The 24,384-nt window shown below is 32.6% G+C and overlaps 10 protein-coding genes and 2 non-coding genes across 12 annotated transcripts; 4 read left to right on the top strand and 8 right to left on the bottom strand.

Moving 5' to 3' along the window:
• Positions 1 to 1,520: 1,520 nt before the first annotated feature.
• On the bottom strand, positions 1,521 to 2,969 carry NAEGRDRAFT_63763 (uncharacterized protein; the record flags this gene model as incomplete). The annotated part of the gene is made up of 1 exon (XM_002681101.1): positions 1,521 to 2,969. The coding sequence occupies one exon, from the start codon at positions 2,967 to 2,969 to the stop codon at positions 1,521 to 1,523; it is 1,449 nt and encodes a 482-aa protein (XP_002681147.1).
• Positions 2,970 to 3,588: 619 nt separating this feature from the next.
• Positions 3,589 to 4,302, top strand: NAEGRDRAFT_63762 (uncharacterized protein; the record flags this gene model as incomplete). The annotated part of the gene is made up of 1 exon (XM_002681228.1): positions 3,589 to 4,302. The coding sequence occupies one exon, from the start codon at positions 3,589 to 3,591 to the stop codon at positions 4,300 to 4,302; it is 714 nt and encodes a 237-aa protein (XP_002681274.1).
• Positions 4,303 to 6,744: 2,442 nt separating this feature from the next.
• On the top strand, positions 6,745 to 7,865 carry NAEGRDRAFT_78553 (uncharacterized protein). The gene has a single exon (XM_002681227.1). It carries the CDS (start codon positions 6,755 to 6,757, stop codon positions 7,766 to 7,768), a length of 1,014 nt encoding a protein of 337 aa, XP_002681273.1. The 5' UTR covers positions 6,745 to 6,754; the 3' UTR covers positions 7,769 to 7,865.
• Positions 7,866 to 8,353: 488 nt separating this feature from the next.
• On the bottom strand, positions 8,354 to 10,253 carry NAEGRDRAFT_63760 (uncharacterized protein; the record flags this gene model as incomplete). The annotated part of the gene is made up of 4 exons (XM_002681100.1): positions 8,354 to 8,585; positions 8,650 to 9,070; positions 9,155 to 9,476; positions 9,522 to 10,253. The coding sequence occupies 4 exons, from the start codon at positions 10,251 to 10,253 to the stop codon at positions 8,354 to 8,356; spliced, it is 1,707 nt and encodes a 568-aa protein (XP_002681146.1).
• Positions 10,254 to 10,682: 429 nt separating this feature from the next.
• Positions 10,683 to 11,361, bottom strand: NAEGRDRAFT_63759 (uncharacterized protein; the record flags this gene model as incomplete). The annotated part of the gene is made up of 2 exons (XM_002681099.1): positions 10,683 to 10,936; positions 10,992 to 11,361. 2 exons carry the CDS (start codon positions 11,359 to 11,361, stop codon positions 10,683 to 10,685), a joined length of 624 nt encoding a protein of 207 aa, XP_002681145.1.
• Positions 11,362 to 11,807: 446 nt separating this feature from the next.
• NAEGRDRAFT_63758 (uncharacterized protein) lies at positions 11,808 to 12,170 on the top strand (the record flags this gene model as incomplete). Its single annotated transcript, XM_002681226.1, has 1 exon — positions 11,808 to 12,170. The coding sequence occupies one exon, from the start codon at positions 11,808 to 11,810 to the stop codon at positions 12,168 to 12,170; it is 363 nt and encodes a 120-aa protein (XP_002681272.1).
• Positions 12,171 to 12,790: 620 nt separating this feature from the next.
• NAEGRDRAFT_30908 (uncharacterized protein) lies at positions 12,791 to 13,627 on the bottom strand (the record flags this gene model as incomplete). The annotated part of the gene is made up of 2 exons (XM_002681098.1): positions 12,791 to 13,207; positions 13,247 to 13,627. Coding segments are annotated over 2 exons (798 nt in total), but the record flags the coding sequence as incomplete, so codon positions are not given.
• A 497-nt stretch (positions 13,628 to 14,124) lies between these two features.
• NAEGRDRAFT_63756 (uncharacterized protein) lies at positions 14,125 to 16,304 on the bottom strand (the record flags this gene model as incomplete). Its single annotated transcript, XM_002681097.1, has 2 exons — positions 14,125 to 14,848; positions 14,911 to 16,304. 2 exons carry the CDS (start codon positions 16,302 to 16,304, stop codon positions 14,125 to 14,127), a joined length of 2,118 nt encoding a protein of 705 aa, XP_002681143.1.
• A 980-nt stretch (positions 16,305 to 17,284) lies between these two features.
• Positions 17,285 to 19,516, top strand: NAEGRDRAFT_63755 (uncharacterized protein; the record flags this gene model as incomplete). Its single annotated transcript, XM_002681225.1, has 3 exons — positions 17,285 to 18,065; positions 18,188 to 19,091; positions 19,186 to 19,516. The coding sequence occupies 3 exons, from the start codon at positions 17,285 to 17,287 to the stop codon at positions 19,514 to 19,516; spliced, it is 2,016 nt and encodes a 671-aa protein (XP_002681271.1).
• A 583-nt stretch (positions 19,517 to 20,099) lies between these two features.
• NAEGRDRAFT_t114 lies at positions 20,100 to 20,172 on the bottom strand. The gene has a single exon. It is a non-coding gene; the product is annotated as a tRNA-Ile (tRNA).
• A 1,765-nt stretch (positions 20,173 to 21,937) lies between these two features.
• Positions 21,938 to 22,008, bottom strand: NAEGRDRAFT_t113. Its single transcript has one exon. It is a non-coding gene; the product is annotated as a tRNA-Gln (tRNA).
• A 1,707-nt stretch (positions 22,009 to 23,715) lies between these two features.
• On the bottom strand, positions 23,716 to 24,249 carry NAEGRDRAFT_3835 (uncharacterized protein; the record flags this gene model as incomplete). The annotated part of the gene is made up of 1 exon (XM_002681096.1): positions 23,716 to 24,249. A coding segment is annotated over one exon (534 nt), but the record flags the coding sequence as incomplete, so codon positions are not given.
• Positions 24,250 to 24,384: the final 135 nt, after the last annotated feature.

Below are 24,384 nucleotides of genomic sequence, written 5' to 3'. Positions count from 1 at the left end.
AACACTCAGTTTATTGGCGAATTAGCATTAATAATTAATATTAATTAATGACGTTAAAATAACGCATTAAAAGTCGATTTTCTTCACGAACAAGGTTTAACGTTTTTATTAACGACTTTTCATTAATTATTAATAAAATTGACTTAATAAAAATTAATAAAAATCATTAGCAATTAATGTAAAAACAATTTTTGTGGGATGATGAGAAATGGCACTTGCAAATGTTGAAAATAATGTTATACCGATTCTACACCATTCAGTGTCATATGCGCACCTTGGCTACTTATCCATCATTTACATGACAATTGAAATAAACATCATACCTCAATTTAAATATAGAGATGGTCAATTAAGGTACCTCAATAGGAAAATACCCTAAGGACAATGAGATTCTTTACCAAACTGATACCATATGTTTATAAACATCATATAAATAGGTTTCTATCAATTTCATATCAATTGGACACAATCAGTATACAACCCTGTCAGCAATTACTCATGACCACGTTACAAGTCAAAATCAAGATATACAACAATATAAAATATCATACCACTACTCTTATAAATGATATTTGTAACGTTTCTGAGGTAATTTAAATCAACATCAATATAACTGGTTTATCTGTCAAGTTACTGACCCAATTCATCAAAGGTAACATTCTTATACGTCAATACAGTTTAATAATCAATTCCAATTAATTATTATAATGTTTTAATCATTATATATTCTTATAATATCAATTTAGGAATGACTTGAACATTATCTTAGACAGTTATCATATAAGTTACTACCATAGTGAACTACCCATGCCATTAATAAATGTCTAAAATCAAATCTTTCAATTCTATATTCATATACATCTCAATTAAAGTATATAATATCATTTTTATGATATTATTGGCGTGATGGCAATATTTCAATTAAACATTAAAACTGCAACATTTCCCAAATTGGAAATATAGATTGTAACATCATGATATTCAATATTTATTGATAAAGTACAGTAAAAACAGATAGTATCCAATAAAATATTCATATCCCTTTAAAAGTGTTAACCATAGCAAACGTTCCCTACTTTCATCCAAGTTGACTTCCAAAAGTTTCAAAAAGGGATCCAATCATGGTTGCTTCAGTGATTTATCATAAATATTCATATTAACTACTGTATTTATCAGTATGATTGAATTTTAGAGTATTTCCATATTTTAGGTCAACATCTTGGTCAACACCTTAGGAAGTATGAGTACAGAATACTAAGGATATCATATATTATATTTTCAACAAATCTAAAAGGTATATTTCATCATTTTATATCATATATATGAAATTGGAAATGATTATAATATCATTCGTATAATCGTACATTAATTGTTGAAGTTGATTTTTGGAAAAGTTGAAAATTTATTAATTAAACATATTCAACATGATTAATTCTAAATATCAATCAAGTGTTGTATCAATAAGGTGTGTATCAAATTGAATCAATATTAGAATGGGGTATCTGAGGCCATACAATTTATTAGATCAACTTGAGGAGGTCTGAAGTACTGGTATGGTCATTGAGATACTCACGTTTGAAAGTGTCAATAACACTCAGATAAGCTTCAAAATCAGATCTGATTTCTTGGATAGCTGGATCATCCCAATCTCTTTGTTCACTTAGAATTCTTCCATGAGATAGGATAGACCGTAAAAACATACCATCTCTAAAGAAAGACTGAAGAGTTGGATGGAATTTATCATGTTTGAGAACTTCAATGAAAATTTCAATAACATCTTGCACAAATTGAGTTTCTGTGCATTTTGCTAGGTAAGTGTAAAATATTGTTGGATACTGTACTAAACTGTAGAACAAAGAATCTCTTCCTACTGTTTCTTCATAAATAAATTCAATAGAACTATCACTTTGGAAAATACACATCTCAATTATTGAACTATCTTGTTTAAACTTGCTAGGAATATGGGAATACATATTTGGACTGGAAAAAACGAATCGTTTTACAATTTCCTCATCATTTTGAATTTCTTCTGGACATTTCATAAAGAGAGCAGAGTTATTATACATTCCATAATACAGCATCATCCTTAATAGCTTGATATTAGTTCTATTTCTTACAAATTGTCCTTGGAAAAAGAGTTGACTAATACTAGCAGCAAGCTTATCACAATAGTAACATTCGAGATTTGACAACAAGTCTAACAACTCATCTGCCCTCTCAAATGATTCATTATTCTTCAAGATTGAGATTATTCTTTCACAGTCTCTGTACTTTTTGTTAATGAGAGGTAATTCTTTTGGAACTTGCAGATATTCTTCTTCAAAGTAATAGTTTCGAAAAGCTTTCCAATGAAATATTTTCATACACTTGTTCACAACTTGATCAACGTTTTCAATTACAGATACTAAACTAGAAATTGGAAGCAGAATCTTTGTATCAGTCAATTGAAAAACTTGTCCCATTTCTTGAGTCAATTCATCCACTCCAAGTTTCTTTTTAATTATTTTAATGAAGGAAGATAACATTTCAATAATTCTATCAATTTTGAATAGAAAATCTTCATATCTATTTCTAGTAATACTCAAAGATTTTCTAATTTTTCTCTCCATTGGAATTAAATCTCTTTCGAATTGTAAATGTTCAATAAAACTCAATTGTGGGAAATTCAAATAGAAAACCACAGGAATTATATCCTTTAACTCTGCATCTTGTCCATTAATAATTGGTTCCAGTTCTTCATACCTATGATTCTTAATTCCAAGACAATAAAATTGAATAAACTTTTCGAATTGGAATGGTGCATACGAATCTAAACTTGTCAGAATTTTAGAGCAGGTATGTGGGAAGGCCAATGTACTCCATCCTATTGAGCTATTTCCTTCTTGTTTCTCGTAACTTTTTAATGGCAACTCATAAATGAATGAGTAAATGAGAGGAAAAACATCTGCTTCCAATTCGTTTAGTTTCATTTTTTTTAATTGTGAAATTGATTAACTACCCACTCCTGCTTTCAAATACTTGATCTCCGGAGAAATAATATTATTACATGTTGAGATAGGAAAAAGTTCGGAAGTGATTTTACCTGATGGAATAGATCATGCTGAACAATACAATAGATTGAAAGTTTTCCAAATTATCATTAGAATCTGGCAGTGAATTTCACTAAAATATTACTATTATCAGATTTATTTCCACAAAAATTACTATTATATAATGATGATAAATAACAATAATGATGGTTGGTAGTTGTTCCGATGTTCGATGGAACACGGTAGTATCTGGAAATATTGAAAAAAATGACTCAAGTTAAAGGTTTGTGTGATGATCAAAGTTTCGCTAATAATTGCAATAGAAATATTTTCTGATGATGTAATTTATGAAATTATTTCCTATTTATGTGATGATTGGAAATTCGTATTATTAAATTGTGTAATGGTAACAAAACAATGGTTGAAGGTCATCCGAGATCGATCCGAGCTTTCAATGATGGCGAATAATCATTTGGTCAATCAAGTAAATAATGAATTTTTGGATTGTTTTGTATCAATAACATTTGCACGCAATATTTTAAATGACAATTGGTTTAACATGTTAGGACGTATGACTCAATTGACCACTTTGGAAATTGGAAATAATCTAATTGATGACAATATGGTTAAATTAATTAGTGAAATGAAACAGTTGACATGCCTTGATTTGGAAATCAATCAAATCTTCAATGAAGGAGCCAAATCCATCAGTGAATTAAGAAATTTGACCTACCTTAACATTGGTAATAATCCCATCAATGATGAAGGTATAGAATCAATTTGTCAATTAGACAATCTTACTGATCTAACAGTTAGCAGCTTGAGAATTACATCAAAATCTGCAAAATTTATTTCAAAATTGAATAATTTAACATTCCTAAATATTGCTTACAATAATATTGGTGATGAAGGAGCCAAATTTATAAGTGAAATCAAATCATTGAAAATTCTCGATATTTCGTTAAATGGAATTAGTCCTATTGGAGCCAAGTCAATTAGTGAATTGGATCAATTGACTGTACTTTACATTAGTCAAAATTTTGGAATTGGTGATGAAGGAGCAAGGATGATTAGTGAAATGAAACAATTGAATGAACTTTATATCCAAGATTGTTTCATTGGTAATGCGGGTGCCATCTCAATCAGTAGAATGGATAAATTAACACACCTAGATATTTCAGAAAATGAAATTCAGATTGAAGGAGAAACAGTCATTCGTGATATGAAACACTTGTCTTATCTTTCAATTGAATATCAATGTTTATATGGTTGATTCATATTTCACTAATTTTGTTATTCCAATTTCATTGGTTGTGGCTACAGCCTCTCAACAACTTGTTTTGAGAATGAAGTTTATGGAACTTCTTTACAACAATACTAATGAAATGTTAGCGACGACTAAGTTAAATCTTGAGATGAGAACCTTGTTCACTTTCAAGATGTTGAATTAATGCAGCCACTTTCCCATTCTTCAATCAATTGGTGTCACAATAAGCTTCGATAAAAATTCAATAATAAACAATTTCAAAATCTTGAATCAATAAGAGATTGGAGTAAGAGGTATCCGAGATTCTCCAACCCAATTATTTACAACAATTTTGGTATCAAGTTTTGATGTCTACATAAATAGGTACCCAGTTTTATTTTTTTATTTTGACATCATAAGTCGCCTAGCAAACTCAATATCAAAACCAATGATCCGAGATATCAAACTTCAATACAACCATAACCAAAAAGCTTCGCGATTTTGATCAAACATTGATCTGGAAATTGTATACGGGTTGTGTTTTCTTGAATCAAAATCAGTTTTATGCATTCTCTACTGGATTTCATCACATGATGTCTTTTCATTAATATTTTCCGTTGATTTGCTGTTTCAGAACAAAAAATTAAAAATTAAGGTGGAATTAAGATTCTTCTCATACAGTCACTTTTGTGGATGGATCACATGGCAAATAAAACAAGATGTTGATACTAATTTAGATTATGTTTTGTTATGAAGAATACATTTTATGAATATTTTTCAAGTCCTTAGATTGTTGTTACAGTATGCCAACTTGAAGCCACAATGCATAAGTTAATAGGAACAGCAAATATAATATGTATACATCAAAATATATAAAAGTTGTTAATCCCTCAGGTTTAGAATAAATCAGCACTTTATATTTTTCTTCATTGAATTTGCTGAATTGGAACAACTCTTTGGATAATTATCCAATTTTGCAAAGGAGTTATTTGTGAAATTAAGAAGGAGTTATTTGTGAAAAAAAGCATTATTCGGTGTTTTTTTGGTTGGTGACTTGCTGGATGAGGGGCCTTTGCTGGATATGCTGATTCAGAAAATGAACTTTGGACCAATACAATCAAAATAGGAGAGTAGAGTGGAGGTACGATATTCTACCGCCCAAAACAAGGTTGAACATCTTCCCTCAACAAGATCATTTTGATGATGTTGCTGATGTTCCATCTTCAATAGGATAGTAATTCCAACAAATAATCCATAAACTACTATTAATCCAATAAATTCCAAGAAATTATTCAATAATGATGATGGCCAATTCACCGATTGATGATGATGGCATGTGGTTGATGTTTTGTGCGTAATAAATTTTTATTTATTTCTTCAAAATAAATCTAAAACGCTACTCTCAGTACTTAATAATAAAGCAAAGAAGATGACTATCTTGTTCATGAAAAACCTCTCTCTAACAAGAAGAGAACAGGAAACCTTGCTGATGATCCTGAGGGTAGTGAAAAGGGTGAAATTAGAATGTTCAGTGGTATTCCAAACCTTGACAAATACAATAATCATGTTGAACCAACTCCATACATTCTTGCTGTTGCTCCATATTCAATATAGATGATATACTTGATGATATTGATGCAGGTGAGTTGTTATTGTATTTTTTAAGATTCCTTAAATGAACCTTAATACAATACTGACTCCAACTGACAAGAGTAAGTGCTTCCGCTCCTACAAAGAATTCAATATTACCCACTTGATATTTAATAAATTTACAATGAAAGTGTATAAAACTGACCCAAACAACTCCAACAATACTTTATTAAACATTATGGGAGAAGTTACTAAGATTCAACTTGATGAATAAGAGATGGTACCTCCACCAATAGCGTTGCGATTATACTGCTATTAGTACTGCCAACAAGCAAATAATTTGTGGAGTGAGAAACATCACTCTAAATAATATTAATAAATATTGTTCCTTAATGATATCGGAATAAATGCGCACCGCAATTAAAGGTAGTTTCACACTTGTTCAACACAGCTATTAAGCAAAAGAAAATTAACAAGTTTAGCACCAATTCAAATACAAGAACATCAAAAACACAGAAATACTATTCAAATACATAATAAACAATATATTTATTATTTATATTGTTGTTTACCAAATTCGGAATATTCATGATAACAAATCATGATTCTGCTAAAAGTACATAGCCAATCTTCTTGAAACATTAACAAACCGTTATTAGTCAATTAAATATACTTCTTTAATACTTGATAGGCAACTTTTTCAAATTATTACTATATAGTAAATAGACTTTAGCAAGTGAACGCAACAATAAGCTCTGTCATATACGCAAACTTGATGAAAGGAGATGAATTCCTGTTATTGGTGATATGTTTTGGCGTGATTTTCACGCGAGAAATTCTGTCGTACAACAACTTACATCTCTCTTCACTGAAGAAAAAATTCAACATAATGGCCTCTTCTCCTTCCCATACAATTCATGAAACAATACCAGAGGGAATCGCAATCAAAGCTGGTGAATATGGTTTTGGCTTGTTTGCCACCAAATTCTTTGCTAAAAACTCTTCTGTTTATGTTGGTAGACAAATTGTCATTCCAAATGTCTATGCTGAATTTACTCTTATCACCGATCAGGGAACATTTAAATTGAATACAGACACTCACTCTGTTCAATTTAACGAAAATCAAAGGTGGTTGTACTTGTTCGATTCGTTCATGAATCATAGTTGTGATCCAAGCACTATTAGTGAACAAACAGAGGAAATGAAGATTACTAATCAATATGCTATGGTTGCTTTACGTGATATTAATCCAGGAGATCAAATTACTTGTGATTATAACATTTTCGAATATGATTGTCATGGAAAGGTAATTGAAAAGTGTTGTTGTGGTTCAAGTAATTGTATTGGTAGAGTTGCTGGTTTTAAATACTTGACTCTGGAAGAACAAAAAGAGCGAATTCAATTCGTGGATGATGAAGTTTTGCAAGCCATGGCTGAAGATCCAACAAACAAATTCATGTTTGTGAAAGATTTGAAATGTCCAATCGACAGAGTAATTATTCAATCAGGTCCATGTAAAGGATATAGAATGGTAGCTTCTCGTTCTTACAAAGCAGGTGAAACCATCTTTAAGAATCATTCAATAATCTTCCCCGAGGACACCAACATTGTTGTTGAATTGAATGGAAAGAGATTGTGGTTGGAAAAGGTGGTTCACACTGTCAAGAGAGGAAATGGCATGAGAGAATTCTATGGTTTTGATACTTTCCAGAATCACTCATGTGATCCGAATAGTACCATGAATTATATTACTGATGATGATTATGAATTGGTTGCTGCAAAGGATATTAATGTAGGAGAGGAAATTACAAGTGATTATGAATCATTTGATGAGGGTCTTGATGGAACAACCTTTGAATGTCTCTGTGAGAGTGCTCAGTGTAGAGGAACTATTAAAGGATGAAAATAATAATATTAGTAATAATATTGAAAATAATTTGATGAAACTCTAGGAATTTAATTAGTAATTTAAATTATAGTAAATATTAATATATCAATTTTAATTTCCTGTGTTCGGAAGTTTGATTATTACTCTATCATTCACAAAATCCAATGATGTTACGGAAGTAATTAAATATTTATAATTTTAATCTTGATGACTACTGAGTAGGAAGAAAAACTATTTGATAAGGGTCCATCTGCATATGATTGCAAGAACAACATGTTGATATAATAATCAAATTCCTTCTTATTCAACAATACTCCAACCTCTTCCTATAATGTTGTGTGTTTAACTCGAATATATTCCTGGCTGATGTTTTACATTGTTAAACGTTAAAGATTTTTTTGATTTTCAAAAAAATATTAATAATCAACAACAATAGAAAATTCATCATTTCATCATCACAGAGTAAAGATACCCTTCGGAGTCTTCACAAAAATTAACAGACACAAGTAATTGTTTTAACAACAACATACTAGGTTAAGCTAACTTGCACGATATTATTCTAATCATAATCATGGGGAATATTAGCTTCAAAGAAATTATTTATTTTCTTTGAACTGATTTGCAATGATCCTTCAAGTGATCTCTAGGAGTAAAATAGAGAGCATTCTTATCAAGATTAATGTAGAGAAGCGCTTGATCGAAACTCATGTCTGGGAATTTTTCTGGATTAGCATGTGACAATTTGAAATGTCTAACAAAGTTAATGATTGCAAAATGAATTTCAGTAGTAGCAATACGTGATCCAGGACATTTACGAGCTCCAACTCCAAATCTAATTATTATTGGAATTCAATTGAGAATTAAGAATAAATTAGAAAGGTGAAAAAAAAACTTACGGAGCTGAAATGAAACTATTTGTTGGAGCATAAGGAGATCCCTTCTCCCATCTTTCAGGAATAAATTCAAGAGCTCTAGGAATATATTCATCCTTCAAACTTGGATGTTGTTGTACGGTCATGACAAGTGAATCCTTTGGCATGATGTATCCTCCAATTTCCAAATCTTTACTCATTTCTCTAGCACTGACAATATAACTGAATGGATTCAATCTTAAAACTTCATCCAAAAATTGTTTTGTAAACTTGAGTTTCTTGTATTGCTCTTTTGTGACTTGAAGTCCATTTTCTGAGATGGCTTCTTCCAAAGTTGGTTCTCCGAATGTATCTAATAATTCTTTATAGATCTTTTCTTGATATTCTGGATGGTGAGCGAGACGGAATGCAGTGATACATAATATTCTCATTGTAATGTCAATACCTATTATTGTAATAATTGAATATGATAATCGATAATTTTACAACATGATTAGTTCACTTTCATGTAAAATATTCGAAAACTTACCAGCTTGTAAGAAACTAATCATGACTGATTCAACAATTGCATCAGGATTTGGATCATCCTTAGAACGTTCCATTAAGAATTCATAAAATCTTGGCTTATCACTTGGATTACTCTTAAATCTATTCATGACATATCTGGCATATTCGAATGACTTGTCATAACTTTCTTCCAATTGCTTGTAAAGTGGAGTTTTGTAATATTTGTAAATTGGTGGATTTTGCATTAATTTACCAATAATGTCAAGTGATTTGACAGATTGATCCACGAAGTCTCTAATTTTGAATGGGAAAGTTGCTGTCAACTCATCAGTCATTTTGACTCCCTTATTATATCATTAAAATACAGAGCTAATCACAAGTCAACTTACCAAGAAAACCTTCATGACAGCATCAAATCCATATTTAGAAATAGCATCAACAGCATTTGTCAATCTATACTTATCACCTTCACCAGGTTCCAAATATCTCATCAATCTCTTAACAAACTCTGAATTCAATTCACTCAAATGTGGAAGTGTAACAGTTTCATGAAAATCTGGTTTCATTGCAATATTGTAAATCTGACGAATGTCATTCCAATTTTCTTCATATCTCATTTCCATTGGGGCTAATCTGACACCCTTTTCCATTTTGTAGAATCTAGAACCTTCTGATTGAGTTCTCTTTTCTTCATTTTTGTAAAGTTTCTCCATATCATCTGGATTGGAAAGTAGAATAATCTTCTTTCCCAAAATATCTAATTTTACAGTTTGACCATACGTGTCCAGTAGATCCATAAAGAATGGTCCAATATTATTCTTACTATTCTTATATAAAAGTGGTAAATTTCCAATAAGTGGCCATCCCTTTGGTCCAGGAATTTCAGAGAATGGTTTTGGAGGAGGAACATCACTTGCTTGTTGCTTTTGATGATAAGGACATGCCGATGGAATGGCAGTAGTAGTACTGGAGGTGGATGTTGTTGCTGCTGCTGTGGTGTTGGCTCCATCTGAATTATTCAAATTAACATGAAAACTTCTCATCGTGAGAGCATGTGGCACATTTGCTGATGAAATAACTTGTTTCAAAGCAGAACTGTTGGACAATAGCTTCTTCCTCATCATTTTCCCCTGTTGGTGGTATTGGTTGTTTTTTATTTGTTGGTGTTTCTTGTAGAGTTTTTATTTGTTGGTGTTTCTTGTAGAGTTTTTTATTTGTTGGTGTTTCTTGTGGTGAGCGGCAAATTTTTATTTGGATAAAAAATTCCGTTCGATAGACCGCCAAAGCCTATCACCTCTAGAGGACTAGATAAAGCGCTTTGGAGGAGTTGATTATTATCTTATTCCTTGTGGTATGTTGAGCAGAAGGTCGCTGTTGGCGTGGTTGAAAAGGTGGCTAGTCCTCTTTAATGAATTAAACAACTCCTCATTGAGATGTAATAGAAGATTATTGTAAACTGTTTTGAGTTGAGTGATTGTAGATTAATTTGAATAAAAACTCCAATAGGAAGAGTTGCAATATTCGAAAGTTTCAAGAAATGAAACTAATCTTTATTGTTGAACAATGACTGAAGTGCTAGTGGTAAGTGATTTTTGTTGACAAGATTGAATTAATTCTTGCTTTGATTTTTCCAATCTAAATTCATCAAAATATTGATAATACATAAATCCACTTATGGAGCTACTAATTGCCAATGCACATGAGACAATTGACCAAATTAAGGCAATTGTACAGTGAGCATAGTTTAATCCAGGAGAATTATAGATACCAAAAACATAATTATTATTAACAGAATGAGCATACTCTTTACAATTTAACAAATTAACCAAATTTCAACAATTTTACAATAAAAAACTTACCAGTTAAGGAAATAAACAAATAGCAAACACTCAAGAATGGCAAACCAATCATGGCAGAACCAACATTAAATCTCAACAAGGTATATCTATACGCAATATTCATATTTTCACGTGCCAGAGAAACTACTCCAGTAATTCCAATGGATAAAGTAAAGAAATTCAAGAAAAACATAAAGAGATCTGACATTCCATATCCAAGCATTCCACTGATAAACCAAATTAAACCAGCAATGATGTGATAAAGGAATAGAATAACACAGAATGCCAAGAGAAGAATATTATTGACGAGGTGGAAGATTTTCTTCTTGGTGGTAACGTCTGGGAGTGAGAGAGGAGATTGTTCTGGAAGTTGTTGAGTTGTGGAATCCATCTTGGTTTGATAAAGGCGAAAGTGTTGATGTTGGTGGGTTTTTTTTTGTCTGATTGTTGGTTTCGAATGCAATGAGATTTGTTGTGGGAAACATGTTGAAACATTTCTTCTTGTTGCCTATGTGGCGTGTAAACAATTGTTGCATTTGGTATGTACTGTACATTTTACACTTGTTATATTCCCAATCAGTCACGAATTCACATTTTAACAAGTTGGACGAATGAAAAGTTGTCAAGTTTACAAAATACAAGTCCTAAAATAGGAAGTTACACAAAAACAAGCACCACTCAATTATCCGTAGGTGGCGTCATTATCAACAAGCTTTCATGTTTTTCGCTGACACTTGGTTCATCAACAACAAACTCTTCAGTTTCCCACAATATATTCGAAAAACAAGAAAAAACTCAAATTGTAAAAAAACAAATAGAAACCAACTCTTCAAAATGATGGATACCAACAATAATCCAGCCACAACAGCCACAACTTCCTCATGGAAAGTTGGTCATGCCGTCCTCCAAATTGTTCACATTGTCTGGCTCGTACTTCAGCTCATTTACCACATGGCAATGATGATTTCTTATTACAGAAACTCAATACCAGGATATGCTACTGCTGATCTGATTCTTGTTCTTGTTTGTTTCTTTTTCCTGGCAATGGCAGCAATGGGATTAGTGGCATTATTTATGCCAGAGTCAAGATTGACACCTGTCATTGCTTCTCGAATGGTAAAATTGAATACGATGGCATATGTGCTTGGTATGCAATATTTTACGTTTATTTACTTGTTATTGTGGGTTACTGGTAAGTAATTACTGAATAGTTGCATTCTTAATATATTTAAATATATTACATAATTATTACAATGAAGAATTGGCTCATACTCCACTCATCCTCAATACAAGTACCTCATTCAACGGATTTGTCATATCCTCTGTGCTTGCATTCGTTCATCCAGGTGTCACTGTCATTCCATTCGTCATTCAATTCGCTATTGGAATTATCGGAGCTTTCACATCGATTAATTATTATTTATTTACTGAAAGAATTAGAGTTGCAAAGATATTGGGACCTTACAAACCAAAGAATGAAGGTTCTACTACTGTTATTATTCAACAACAATATCCACAACAAGGTTATGGTCAACCACAACCAACAACACAATATTATCCTCCACAACAACAAGAACAATATTATCCTCCACAGCAACAACAACAAGAAGGTTATCCAATGCAACAACCACAAACAACAACAGCTCAGTATTATCCACAAGGTCAAGAACAAGTTGTTTATCCACAACAACCAATCACACAAGATGTCAAGAGTGAAAATTATATTGTTGAACAACAACAATATCAGGAAAATGGAGTTTCTGATCAAGCTATGGTTAATGTTGATGTACAACAATAAATATTTCCATTTTAATTAGAAGTTATTGAAATAAATGTTTGTGTTCTGGAACTGGAGTGAGTGGATTCTTCTTCAAAGTAAGATAATTTTCCAAATTAACAAGACACAAACGTTCCATATCTACACGGGTTTCTACAGTTTGAGTTCCAATGTGTGGAAGAAGTGAAATGTTTGGATTTTCCTTAGCCAATTCCAGTAACTCTTCAGTAATCTTTGGTTCAAATTCAAAAACATCCAAACCACATCCAGCAATTTTCTTATTCTTCAATGCTTCAACGAGATCCTTTTCATTGATAACTGCTCCTCTAGCCGTATTAATTACAAGACAATTTGGCTTCATCTTATCAAATTGTGCCTTACTCAACAAGTGACGTGTTGATTCAGTGAGTGGAGTATTGACAGAAATCACATCCGACTGTACCAATAATTCGTCCAAAGTCTTACAATATTGAATTGTGGAAGATTCATTGAACATAACTTGACCAGCAGTATTGAGATTCTTCTCAAATTCTAAATTTTGGTTTCTTTGATAATAAACAATCTTCATTCCAAATCCAATAGCTCTCTGAGCTACTTTCTTACCAATACTTCCCATTCCAATAATTCCCAAAGTCTTTCCTCTCAAATCATTTCCCAAAACAGTTTCCAATCCAGATTTCCACTTGACTTGTCTCAAACGTTCCTCAAATATTCTTGATTTTCTCGATGCATTCAACATTAAAGTGAAAGCAACATCAGCTGTTGCATCACTCACCACATCAGGTGTGTGAGTAACAACAATTGGTGATGATTTTATAGAGAGAGCTGTCTTGACATCAACATTATCATATCCAACTCCATGATTAGAAATAATCTTTAAATTATTCAAGGCTTCTGGTGTAAGCTTTTTGAAAAATCCATCCTCCGATAATTTGAATGGAGTTGCCCATCCAATGAATAATAATCCATCAGGTTTATATTCATTCACTTGATTTACATAATTTTCCAAAGTTCCTATTCATCATCATTAACCATCATCATTAAATAATCATTTTAAATATATTTAATAAGAGTTTCAGAAATAGTTAATTTGCCTACCTTGTTGTTTGATGACTTGAAATTCAAATTGTTCATATTGTTTTTGTTCGTGATAGACTAGATCACGGGCCAGCAGGATTTTGTACATTCTCTCTTGAACACTAAATTGATTGGCGAGTTTTGTTATTTTTTTCATTTTTGAAAATAAAAATCTAATTTCGCAAATGGAAAATTAAACGCCACTATGTAAAATGGTTTAATTTGGATAATACTGAGAACTAGAATATGGAAAGAGTGTTAAAATATCATTGTATTCATACGACAAAAAATTATAATAATTTAATCTTCGCAATAGAGAGAAATGCACTTTTTTAAATCCTCTTTAGAACATGGTTTCTGTACTAATCCATCAACAATGCCGTTGAGGGATTTAATATCGATGGCTGAATTACCTGTTAATAGAATAATCTTGGCTGCATTTCCATGTCTCTTCTTTAATTCCTGAGCTGCTTGAATTCCATTCATATTTGGCATGTTTAAATCTGTAATGACCAATTTGTGATGGTGAATGTCGAAATGATCCACTAACTCCCTTCCATCTGTTACTAAATCGGCCGAATATCCAATACTTTCCACTAGTTTGAAAATAACTTTTCTGTTAATAATATTGTCCTCTGCAATGATAATCTTATTGAACTTTGAATCAGTAATGGATGAGGTATCTGAGGAGTGATCATCACTCAGCTCATGTACATTGGAGATTAGAGAAAGGTATCGTTGCTGAACTGTAAAGCTCATCTTGGCTCCACTATTTTCCCAATCAGAATATTCGTCGACACCTTTTGGGGAATCATTCTTGAGTACTTTCAAGGGAAGAGTAACTGTGAAGGTACTTCCTTTTCCAATTTGAGATTCTACATGGATTGTTCCTTCCATTTGTTGAATAAATTGTAAAACTGTTGTTAAGCCAAGACCTGATGATGGCACATGTGATTCATTTACATTGTGCAATTGAACAAATGGCTCAAAAATGGCATCTAACTTTGATTCTGGAATACCATAACTATTCCATTTAATAATGTATTATTGCATTGTTGTTGCTAGTTGAACAAAATTATTACTTACCCATAGTCAGTAACTTTGAATTGAATTTTAACGATTGATTCTTGTGTTTCATCATGAACTGTTTCAATAACACTTGCTGTCAGTTCGACAGTGTCATCTCTTTTGGATGCCTTAATGGCGTTAGTGATCAAGTTTGAAAGAATTTGATGTAAACTTGATGGATTAGATATCACGTGAATGTGGTTCACTTGATCAAAATCAAACTTCAAATTCACAGAGAAATGATTCGAATACCCAGTAACAATATTTTGTAATGATTTTAGGCATTCACCCAAACTGAACTTTTTAAAATTTGCCTTGATTAGCTCTGTTGCATTCTTCTGCCGCGAATCAAATTCAACTTTCATTAATTGTAAAATTTCTTCAATCAACATGAGTAGAACGTTATTGGAAGAAATGATCATATCCACTAATTCATTTTGCTTTACACTCAGATAAGTCTCTTTCAATAACTCGAGACTTCCCAAAGATGAGAGCAGTGGACATCTAAATTCATGAGATATGTGAGCCATAAATGTATTTTTCGAAGCAAGAGCACTTTCAAGCTTCATACTTGTTTCCTCCAAAATTTCAACTTTTTGTTTCAAATAACCAGTCACATTGACTCGATAATAAGTAAATATCCAAATGCAACATGTCAGTGAAACAGTTTCACACAACGAGTCCACAAAGGTATCAAATCCATTCTCTATCAATTCTCTAAAAGTTATCACCATACCAACTCCTCCATAAAGACAGGTCAAATAGTAGACTGGCAATAATCCCCAGAAATTATTGTGTTCATCATACATCTTATTGGCCCCAACAAACCACATAAATGTAGGAGGAATGAATGTAATCTTGTTTTTAGGAAAGATGAAATATCTCACTGTCAAGATTGCTAATGAAACTATCAGTCGCGGTTTTTCCGAACTGTCTGCCTTAGCAAAGTCCAATGACATTGTAGATTTGATATTATTCTTATTGAGATACATTTGTGCCAATGTAAGAAAGAGATTCAGCATAGTGCCCTGCCAACCTTTTGCTGAATAAGTATACATCAATGAGCATACATAAATGCAAGAAAAGACCACAACAATGACATTCTTATGGGTGAATATTTTTACCATCATATCGTCGATGGCTTCTTCTTGTGGTTGATTAGGATGATCTACTTTGGAGTTGTAATTCTTGGAATAAATCATATTGTTGTTTGTCTCATTCTTGGGCGATGATGATGCCGATTTGTTTGATGAAATATCATTGTTTCTATCTGATATTGTTATTGATGGAATATTAGAGGATTTCACTTCTTCCTCCGTCGGTATCTGCTTGGAAGAAGTAGAACCACATCGAGTACTTGATGATGTTGTAGTACTGCCATTAATGAAGGTTGTTGATGATGTTGGTTCCATTTGTTGTTTCTCGAAATGATGTCAGGCTATTTTTTTGGAAATTTTGGTCCCGTAAACATCAATACAGGCAATTTGTAGGCACTAATGTGGATGCGTGAGGCGAGTTCTGGGCTTGAGGGATTATACCTTTTGGTAATGCTGAGGTTTTGGTAAATAGTTGGAAAGAGATAGAAAGCAATAGAGAGAACATCAGGGAAGGTCAAATCTCTACTTCAATTCTTACTTGAATTATTTAAGTACACCATGAGCTCATGGTTATTTTGCAGAGAAAGTGTTTGGTTCGGCCTTCAATATCATCTGTACTTGATAGGTAGTAAGAAAACTCTTTTGCTCTTTATTGAGAAAAGAACCATTCTTGTCTTCATCGTGGATGACACACTATCAATTTACCAAAATCCATCACATGAAGAGCAAAATGCAATGAGTATCAATACCTAATCCTTCCTCGTGTTCAAATTTGGCCTTCCTCACAGATACCTTGTTGCTTATCGAATATTCTAAGTGCGATGCAAAATTCTCATCACAATGAATTAATTGTTGCTGTTGTTCCACAATGTGCATTTGTACGATTGCTTCTACTATCTAATTTCTACTATTATTAATATCAACGATGATGAAAAATAGATATAAACTCGGATAGAGGATGGGCAGCAGGAGGATAGCTTCTAGACACAGTTTACTTGAAGTGACAAAGCAAAAGAGGATTACCTTTCACTTCATCAAACAATAATTTTTTCTGAATTTTTTTAATAAAAAAAAAATTTTCCGTTATCCAAATGATATTTCCATTTACCCACATGACCTTTCGTGTATCTTAATCGAAACCAAGACACATTAATAGACATGAACAAAAAACCAAGCAGTTCACATACTCAACTACAGCCAACCTAAACCATCAACATTGTAAAACATACTATCTCTAACCCTCACACCACTCTTGATCACACAAGATAGCTGACGAAACTCTAAGAGAAAAAAAAATGCAACACAACACCTTCTTCTACGATCCACAAGGAAGCGGCGGCGGGAACAATCAACCACCTCAACAACAACATGCTCAATCTTTCAATCATCATCATTCTCATCCCTCTCATCAATACAATCCATACGATCCTAATAATCAAATATTATCTTTTCCTCCTCCTCCGAATCAACCTTGGTCAGCCAATCAATCAGAAATTAATTATTCATCATCAAATTCTGGTGGTGGTGGTGGTGCTGCTAATGGAAATATGAATGATTTTTCTGGTGGTGCTACAACAACAACAGGTTCTCTTTTTGATGGAGTGAAGAGTTTTTTCAGTGGATTATTGACTCAGAATGATTTTACTCAAGTAAAACATGATGATAATGATGATGATATTGATTCGGATGAAGAATCGGATGAAGATCCAGAACAACAGGTTAAACAATTGTATGGTGTAAATATTAAAAAAGAAAGTTTGGAAAAGAGTAAGAAACAATCGACTTCATCAACTCAACTTGATGAACAGGAGGAAGATGAAGTGCCAATGGCCATTTCGAGAATAGTTTCAACGAATGGGAAAGGACAGACTTTGACTCTGAACAAGGATTTTGATATTTCGAAATGCACAAAACTAGCAGTAAAACTGAGATATGAAAAGACAGCTGTTGAAAAGGAGATGGAAAATGAAAGAGCTTGGTCAGTGCTGAGACATACTAGAACAGCACAAGAAGAAGATTCGGCTAATAATCATAGAATGAAGACGAAACAAAAGTTTTTCGATAATGATGATTATGGTAAGTGATGATCCGTTTGACAAATTAATAATTGAATATTAACACAATAATCGGATTATAATATTTATCGAATATTTCTCTTTAAAATTATAATGATGATAATGATGATGAAAACATGACAGGTTTCTATGATGAATTAGCGAGAGAGGATTCAATTTCTAGAGAAGTGAAAGAGTCAGCAAAATCACACACAACAAAGGAGGAAACCATTGAAGTGGATGTGCCATACACAATGTATGCAGTGGCATATTCTAGTTTTGGAGCTCCAATTTGTTATTTTGCCTCCGATCAAAGTAATGGACCAAGAACATTTCACAGTATTGCTTCCATTCCCAAGCATGAAAAGACCCTGAAGAAGAAAGGATTAAAATTGGATGAAATTTCTGCATTCGAAAGTATTTCATTCCTAGATACACGAACAAAGGATGCAGAGGAAAAACCAACTGATAACACATCAAATGATGGATCAGGAGATGAACAATCGACGACTTCATCAAAGAAGGCAACAGTTCAGGAGGAAATTGCATTGTTAAATTTGAAAAAAGGAAAACAGGACAAGTATCAAACCCTCACCGATGAAAGATTCCACTATGTAATTTTCTTTGTTGAATTCACATCACCTGAATTCTTCCTCAAGCAACAAATTCAAAAGAGAAAGGGAGAAACTAAAATCATCAAGAGAGTGCCCTTCTCAAACAAAATGACATTGAGTATTTTGGATTTGACATATGGAGAAGATAATGCAAAGGAATTGTGTAGATTTAATACAATTGTAAATAATAGAAAGAACAATTTTGGGAGACAAATCGTGGGAGGAATTCATTACAAACCAAAGCTGGGATGGAAATTTAGATCGAGCAATGAATTTCAACCTCTTCCACCAAAGAAACTAATTGTAAAATTGGAAAGTGTGGAAGATATTCCATTCTTATCGGATGTGTATATTTCTCTATGGTTTAACGACGACAAGTGTAAAACTAAGGTTATTAAGAGTAAGAACCCTAAATTTAACGAGATTTTCGAATAGTATGTATCTCTATTAACTTTAATGACTCAAGATTTATTTGGAATACTTTTCAATTTTTGGAATAATTTATGGAATTTAATAATTACTGAATAGTGATATTACTGGTCCAGATGCCAATCCAGATGTTTGCTATGCTATCATGTTCGATCAAATTAAAATCCTTCTCAAAGAAAAGAAGGCATTTCAAAAGGAGGAAAAGAGATTGATTGGTGAAGTCATTCTGCCGCCACTGCCCCAAATCTTTTCAGGAAATAACTATGTATTTGCCTATACTTTACCACCTCTAGCTAATAATACAAGTGAGAAGGATCGAGTGGAAAGAAAGAAGGGACCAATTCTCTACTTTTCCTCAGAGTACGGTTTACAAAATCAAGGTATAATTGGAACATCAAGAGCCAAGATTGCTATCTTTTTATCTTGGTAAAAAGAACATGGACAGCAAGTAAAATTAAATTTTTACTTAAATTTACCAACATATATTTTTAAAACCATCAGTTTTGAAGTCTTAATTTCGCTATTGAAACATTTTGAATAATTTAGAAACCAATAAAACCACAATAACAAATATATTTTCTCTTTTCTCCATTCCAACACTATGGTTCATAGTTAATTATATTGAGAATTGCAAATAGTTACCATTAAATGGAACAACAGACCACCAAGTCAAGTGATCTCCCTGAGGAGATCTTACTACTGGTAAAGTAGTTGGGAATGGGGAGAAAGGATTTACAAGAAGTCCTCGCTCACCATATCCTGATGAGATGAATTCTTTTGCATATTTTTATAAGAAACTTTTATTTGAATAATTCTTCAATAATAATCCTTTCCTTTCGTGTAGGATAACATTCACAATATAGAATGAACTGTTTTCTCCTCAGTCTCAAAAGACAATGGCGCAGAGTTGTGTTCATGCATCTACTGGGCAACTTCAATATTTATTCATTTTGGGAACTTTGCTCTTTATTTATAATATTTGTTATGAAGTTGTTATCCAAACCTAAAACATCTGCTGACGGACGGGATCGAACCGGCGACCAATGGCTTATTAGACCAACGCTCTACCGACTGAGCTACGCCAGCTTCACATTGTCTTAACAAACACCCCTTATTCGTGCCTTAATACAAGTCTCTAAAAACGTTGAAAATCTCATCAACATTGAGCGTGAATTGGTTCCTAGTTAATAAATATTACATTACCAATATAAAAGAAACTATTACTGTAATATGCAATCCTTCCTTCTCTTTTTAAGATATGCCTTGATGATATCCTTCGGAAAATAATCCATTCCTTCACTGGTCAATGCACTTGTTTCGAAATAAGCAATACATCCTAATTTCTTTGCTAATGATTCACCAATTTCATATGTTAATGGTTTGGTAAGTCTAGTTCTTAGTTGACGTTTACACTCTTTGCTATTATTCCTCACATCGATTTTTGTACATACGAGAGCTATTGGTGTACTAGGATTTTGACCTCTAATTAAAGAAATCCACTTGTCAATAATATTCTCCAATGACCGAACAGAAAGACAACTAAACTCAAAAGGAATAAACTTGTATCTCTATAATACATCAGGACCATGTATGATCCTTGTACATACTCTTTAAATGGTGATAAAATCCAAAATATGACGAAAAATCTGAATCATGAAAACATACCATCTGCACCAGATGTATCAAAAAGGGAGAGATTGAATGTCATGTCTTGACAAATAAAATTGGCACTATAATTATCGAATACTGTTGGAACATAGTCCTCTGGAAAGGTGTTTAAGGCCATTCTGATAAAGAGACACGTTTTTCCAATAGCTCCATCACCTAATTATTATTGAAAATAATCATCATAATTCCTTTCTAATAAATTTCGACTAATACCTACCAATTTGTGTAATTTTATAACTTGGTAAATCCTTTTTTGAATAATCTTTCAGTGTATACTTTCTAATTTCAGACAGATCAATAAATGGTTGTTTGCTCTTCACTTGTTCCAATTGATCAATTCGTCTAATAACTCTCGCATGATCTTGTTCAACAAGATTTTCAATCATTCTCCACACTTCTACAAAATGTTTTTTAAAATCACATTCCAATATCAGGAATTGCTCATACTTTTGCAATAAATGTCGAATTTCTCTCGATCCACCACTCCCTTTATAAAATAGATTATTAAATTCTTGACATTCCTTCTTCATCATCCGAACATGATCCAAACAAAATTCCTTCCAATATTGATCTTCGGAACAAAGCTGACAAATTCTCAATCCTTTAGAAACAATTTCCAATTGTAATAAATCGGCTTGATGAAGAAATGATAAAATTAATCGTAACACATCATCATTAAATGCGTCCAACAGTGGACGTGTGAGTGATCATCATTATAGGTTGAGATTTTAGGAGACATTTTTTTTTAATGAACTCCAAATAATTTATATAACCTATGAGAATCTGAATAGATTATGGCACGAGCCATGATAAATAAGGTGCTCAAGGGTGAAACTACAGATTCACTGTGGAAAAATGCTGCCACAATGAAAGATCTGAAATATAGTACTTCAAATCCATATATAATGGATGGGTCTTGTGCAACCGTACCAATCACAAACCTGTCTCCAACCTTAGAAATGCTATCATTGAAACTCAGCGATCCAAAAAAATTATCAATGAGTCGGCAAAATAGACTTGTTGCTTCGATGCAAGAAAAAAATAATCTAACAATATTTTGGATTCTTTAGAACAGCTCATTCTCAATGGATATTTAGAGATAGAAGGTGATATTTGAGATTTTGATAGATAAACAACTATATGCAAAGATTTAAAAGATGGAAGTCTAAAATAAAAAGTTAAACCAGCGTAGCAGGAATCGAACCTGCGTATTTGGATTCAGAGTCCAACATGCTACCTCTGCATCATACGCCGCTACTAGAAGCAAACAAGAAGAGCAAAGGAGGAAATTGGTGAACAACTGGCCACCAGTAAAAAATTGGCTGAAGAAAAAGATTCAACTCTTGAAAAGCTTGAAAAATTAATTTCTGATGAGAAATGATGAAGTTGAGAAGAAGGATCTCGGGCTCATTATTGCTCAACTCAGAGAATCAATCTCCAAACTTGAAGGAAAAGATGGTGGAAGAATAAGAATGGTTGTGTTATGAAAGAGGATAACCAAGAAGAAAAGATTGTATTTTCGGAGAGTGATGATTCGGAGGAGAGTGAGGAAGAATTAAATGGAAGTGAAGAGATTGGGGGATTAGACATTTCAATGGAAGATGCCCATAGTAGTAACAACATCTAGATATGATGAGGGACATTCAATAGATTAAGCTTGCGACTATTGTAGTCTCCGTTTCAAAGTGACGGAAGGATACAAAGATGATCAGAGTAAGTATATTGAATGATTGAGATCATACAGATGTCATATCTTCCTTTCCTTCACTAGAATGTTGAAATGTCATTCCATTCTTTTGAACTAACCTACTTTTTACTAATATTAACCATTAATCATACTTTTTGTTATTGATGTGGAAAATCTATTCATAATTAACAATCTAATTTCAAATCTATTAGCAATACTATTGATGCTTTTTACTTAATTAGATTAATTATAATTTAATTATAGTAACTCTGGTATATTTACAATGTGACATCATTCAGCATGGTTAATATATTTACCAGTTAAAGTATAATTATTACAATGAATTAGTATTATACAATAAAGTTTATTTATATGAATTTCAACGTTGTTCTTGTGTGAGTCAATATTGATTGAAAAAAGAAGTGAAAAGTGAGCCTTAAAAGATAACCCTTAACTAATTTAAAGACAGCACCCAACTTTTACTGTCCACTGTATAAAAGTTAATAAAAGTAGAGCCCCCTAACTTTAGTTTACACATAACTTTCACACCTAAGAAGTGAAAGTTGGAGCTGACTAAGCCACCAACTTTTATGAATGCATTTCTTGGAAAATCAACATAAATTTTACCCACATTTTAGAGTTCTAAGCAGGACCTCCACGCGCAGAGCAAACTTGTGATGAAGTGGTAACTCCATTACAATCAAACAATTCACAATTTCTTCCATAATAGGTGAAAATTCCACAACTCTATGAATACTAAGTGGAAAAAATCCAACTCTCTTGATGGTGATATTAGATAAACCACTGCTACTACCACTTTGAACATTAGATGATGTACTTATTCGCTTCTTCTTACTTCTCTTTGAATGAGATGAAGAGGAAGCGAACGGGAGCATGATGGTTTTTAAGTGGATGATTGAGGAACCCAATTAAATACTCATGTTCATCAAATTATTTCACATTTTTTGAACAAGCCTTTGAAAATCATTGTTCACTCATAATTATCACCAAATAAGAAATCTTTCATAATCTCCAATTTTTGAGTGCGAAGTATTACCATTTGATTTATTCGTTATTAATTTGTTCTTCTTCGCGTCAGAATTACTTCAACCATTTTGCTCCTTTTTGAGGGATTCAATTTCCAAAACATAGCTTGACACTTGTTTAAGAATTGTTGAATGAGTCTCTGTATTGATAAATCTCATTAGGAAAGTTTGAATTTCAGAAATGGTGAGCTTTTGTAAATCCACCTCCTTACTGAGAGATTGAGCCAATTCTTGATTTTTGAAAAACTTGAAAGAGATTTGTTGAATTTGATCTGGTGTGGCATTGTCAAATTTTACCTTATAGTCAACTCTTCCAGGACGAATTAGGGCAGCATCTAATCGTTCAATGTGATTAGTAGTCATGAAAACAAGCTTTGGAGTTTCAGAATAAGAACAAACACCATCCAAGGCATTGAGAAGTCCTGAAAATGAAAGTCCATTACGTACTTCTCCTGTTGCTTTTCTATTTTCATTAAATGCAGAATCTACATCTTCCAAAGTAATGATACTTCGAGAGGGTATTGAAGAAAAGGCATCTATTAATGCTGTATCGTTCATTTCTGATTGATTGAGATTCAAAATATAAACTGGACACTTGATGTGTGCAGCTGTAGCCAGAACCAAAGATGTCTTACCAGAACCTGGTTTTCCATAAAGACAATATCCTCTCTTGTAGCTCAATTGATTTTCCATATAAAACTTCTTGTTGGAGAGAAATCTTTCCAAGTCTTGAAGGAAAAGAGACTTGACTTTCTCGTTGAGATAGACACTGTCAAATGTTCTACAAGGTCTTTTACAAACCTGTTCCCAATGGCTGTAAATAGCATTATAATTGTAGAGGGTAGTATTTTCTGTGTCATCATATTGTGTATGGCACTTGACAGCTTCCTCAATAAT

The sequence above is a fragment of the Naegleria gruberi genome, assembly GCF_000004985.1.
Source record: "Naegleria gruberi genomic scaffold NAEGRscaffold_7, whole genome shotgun sequence".
Taxonomy (NCBI): Eukaryota; Heterolobosea; class Eutetramitea; order Acrasida; family Naegleriidae; genus Naegleria; species Naegleria gruberi.
The sequence above is the reverse complement of the archived record's forward strand: the minus strand, read 5'-3'. Positions and strand labels throughout refer to the sequence as shown.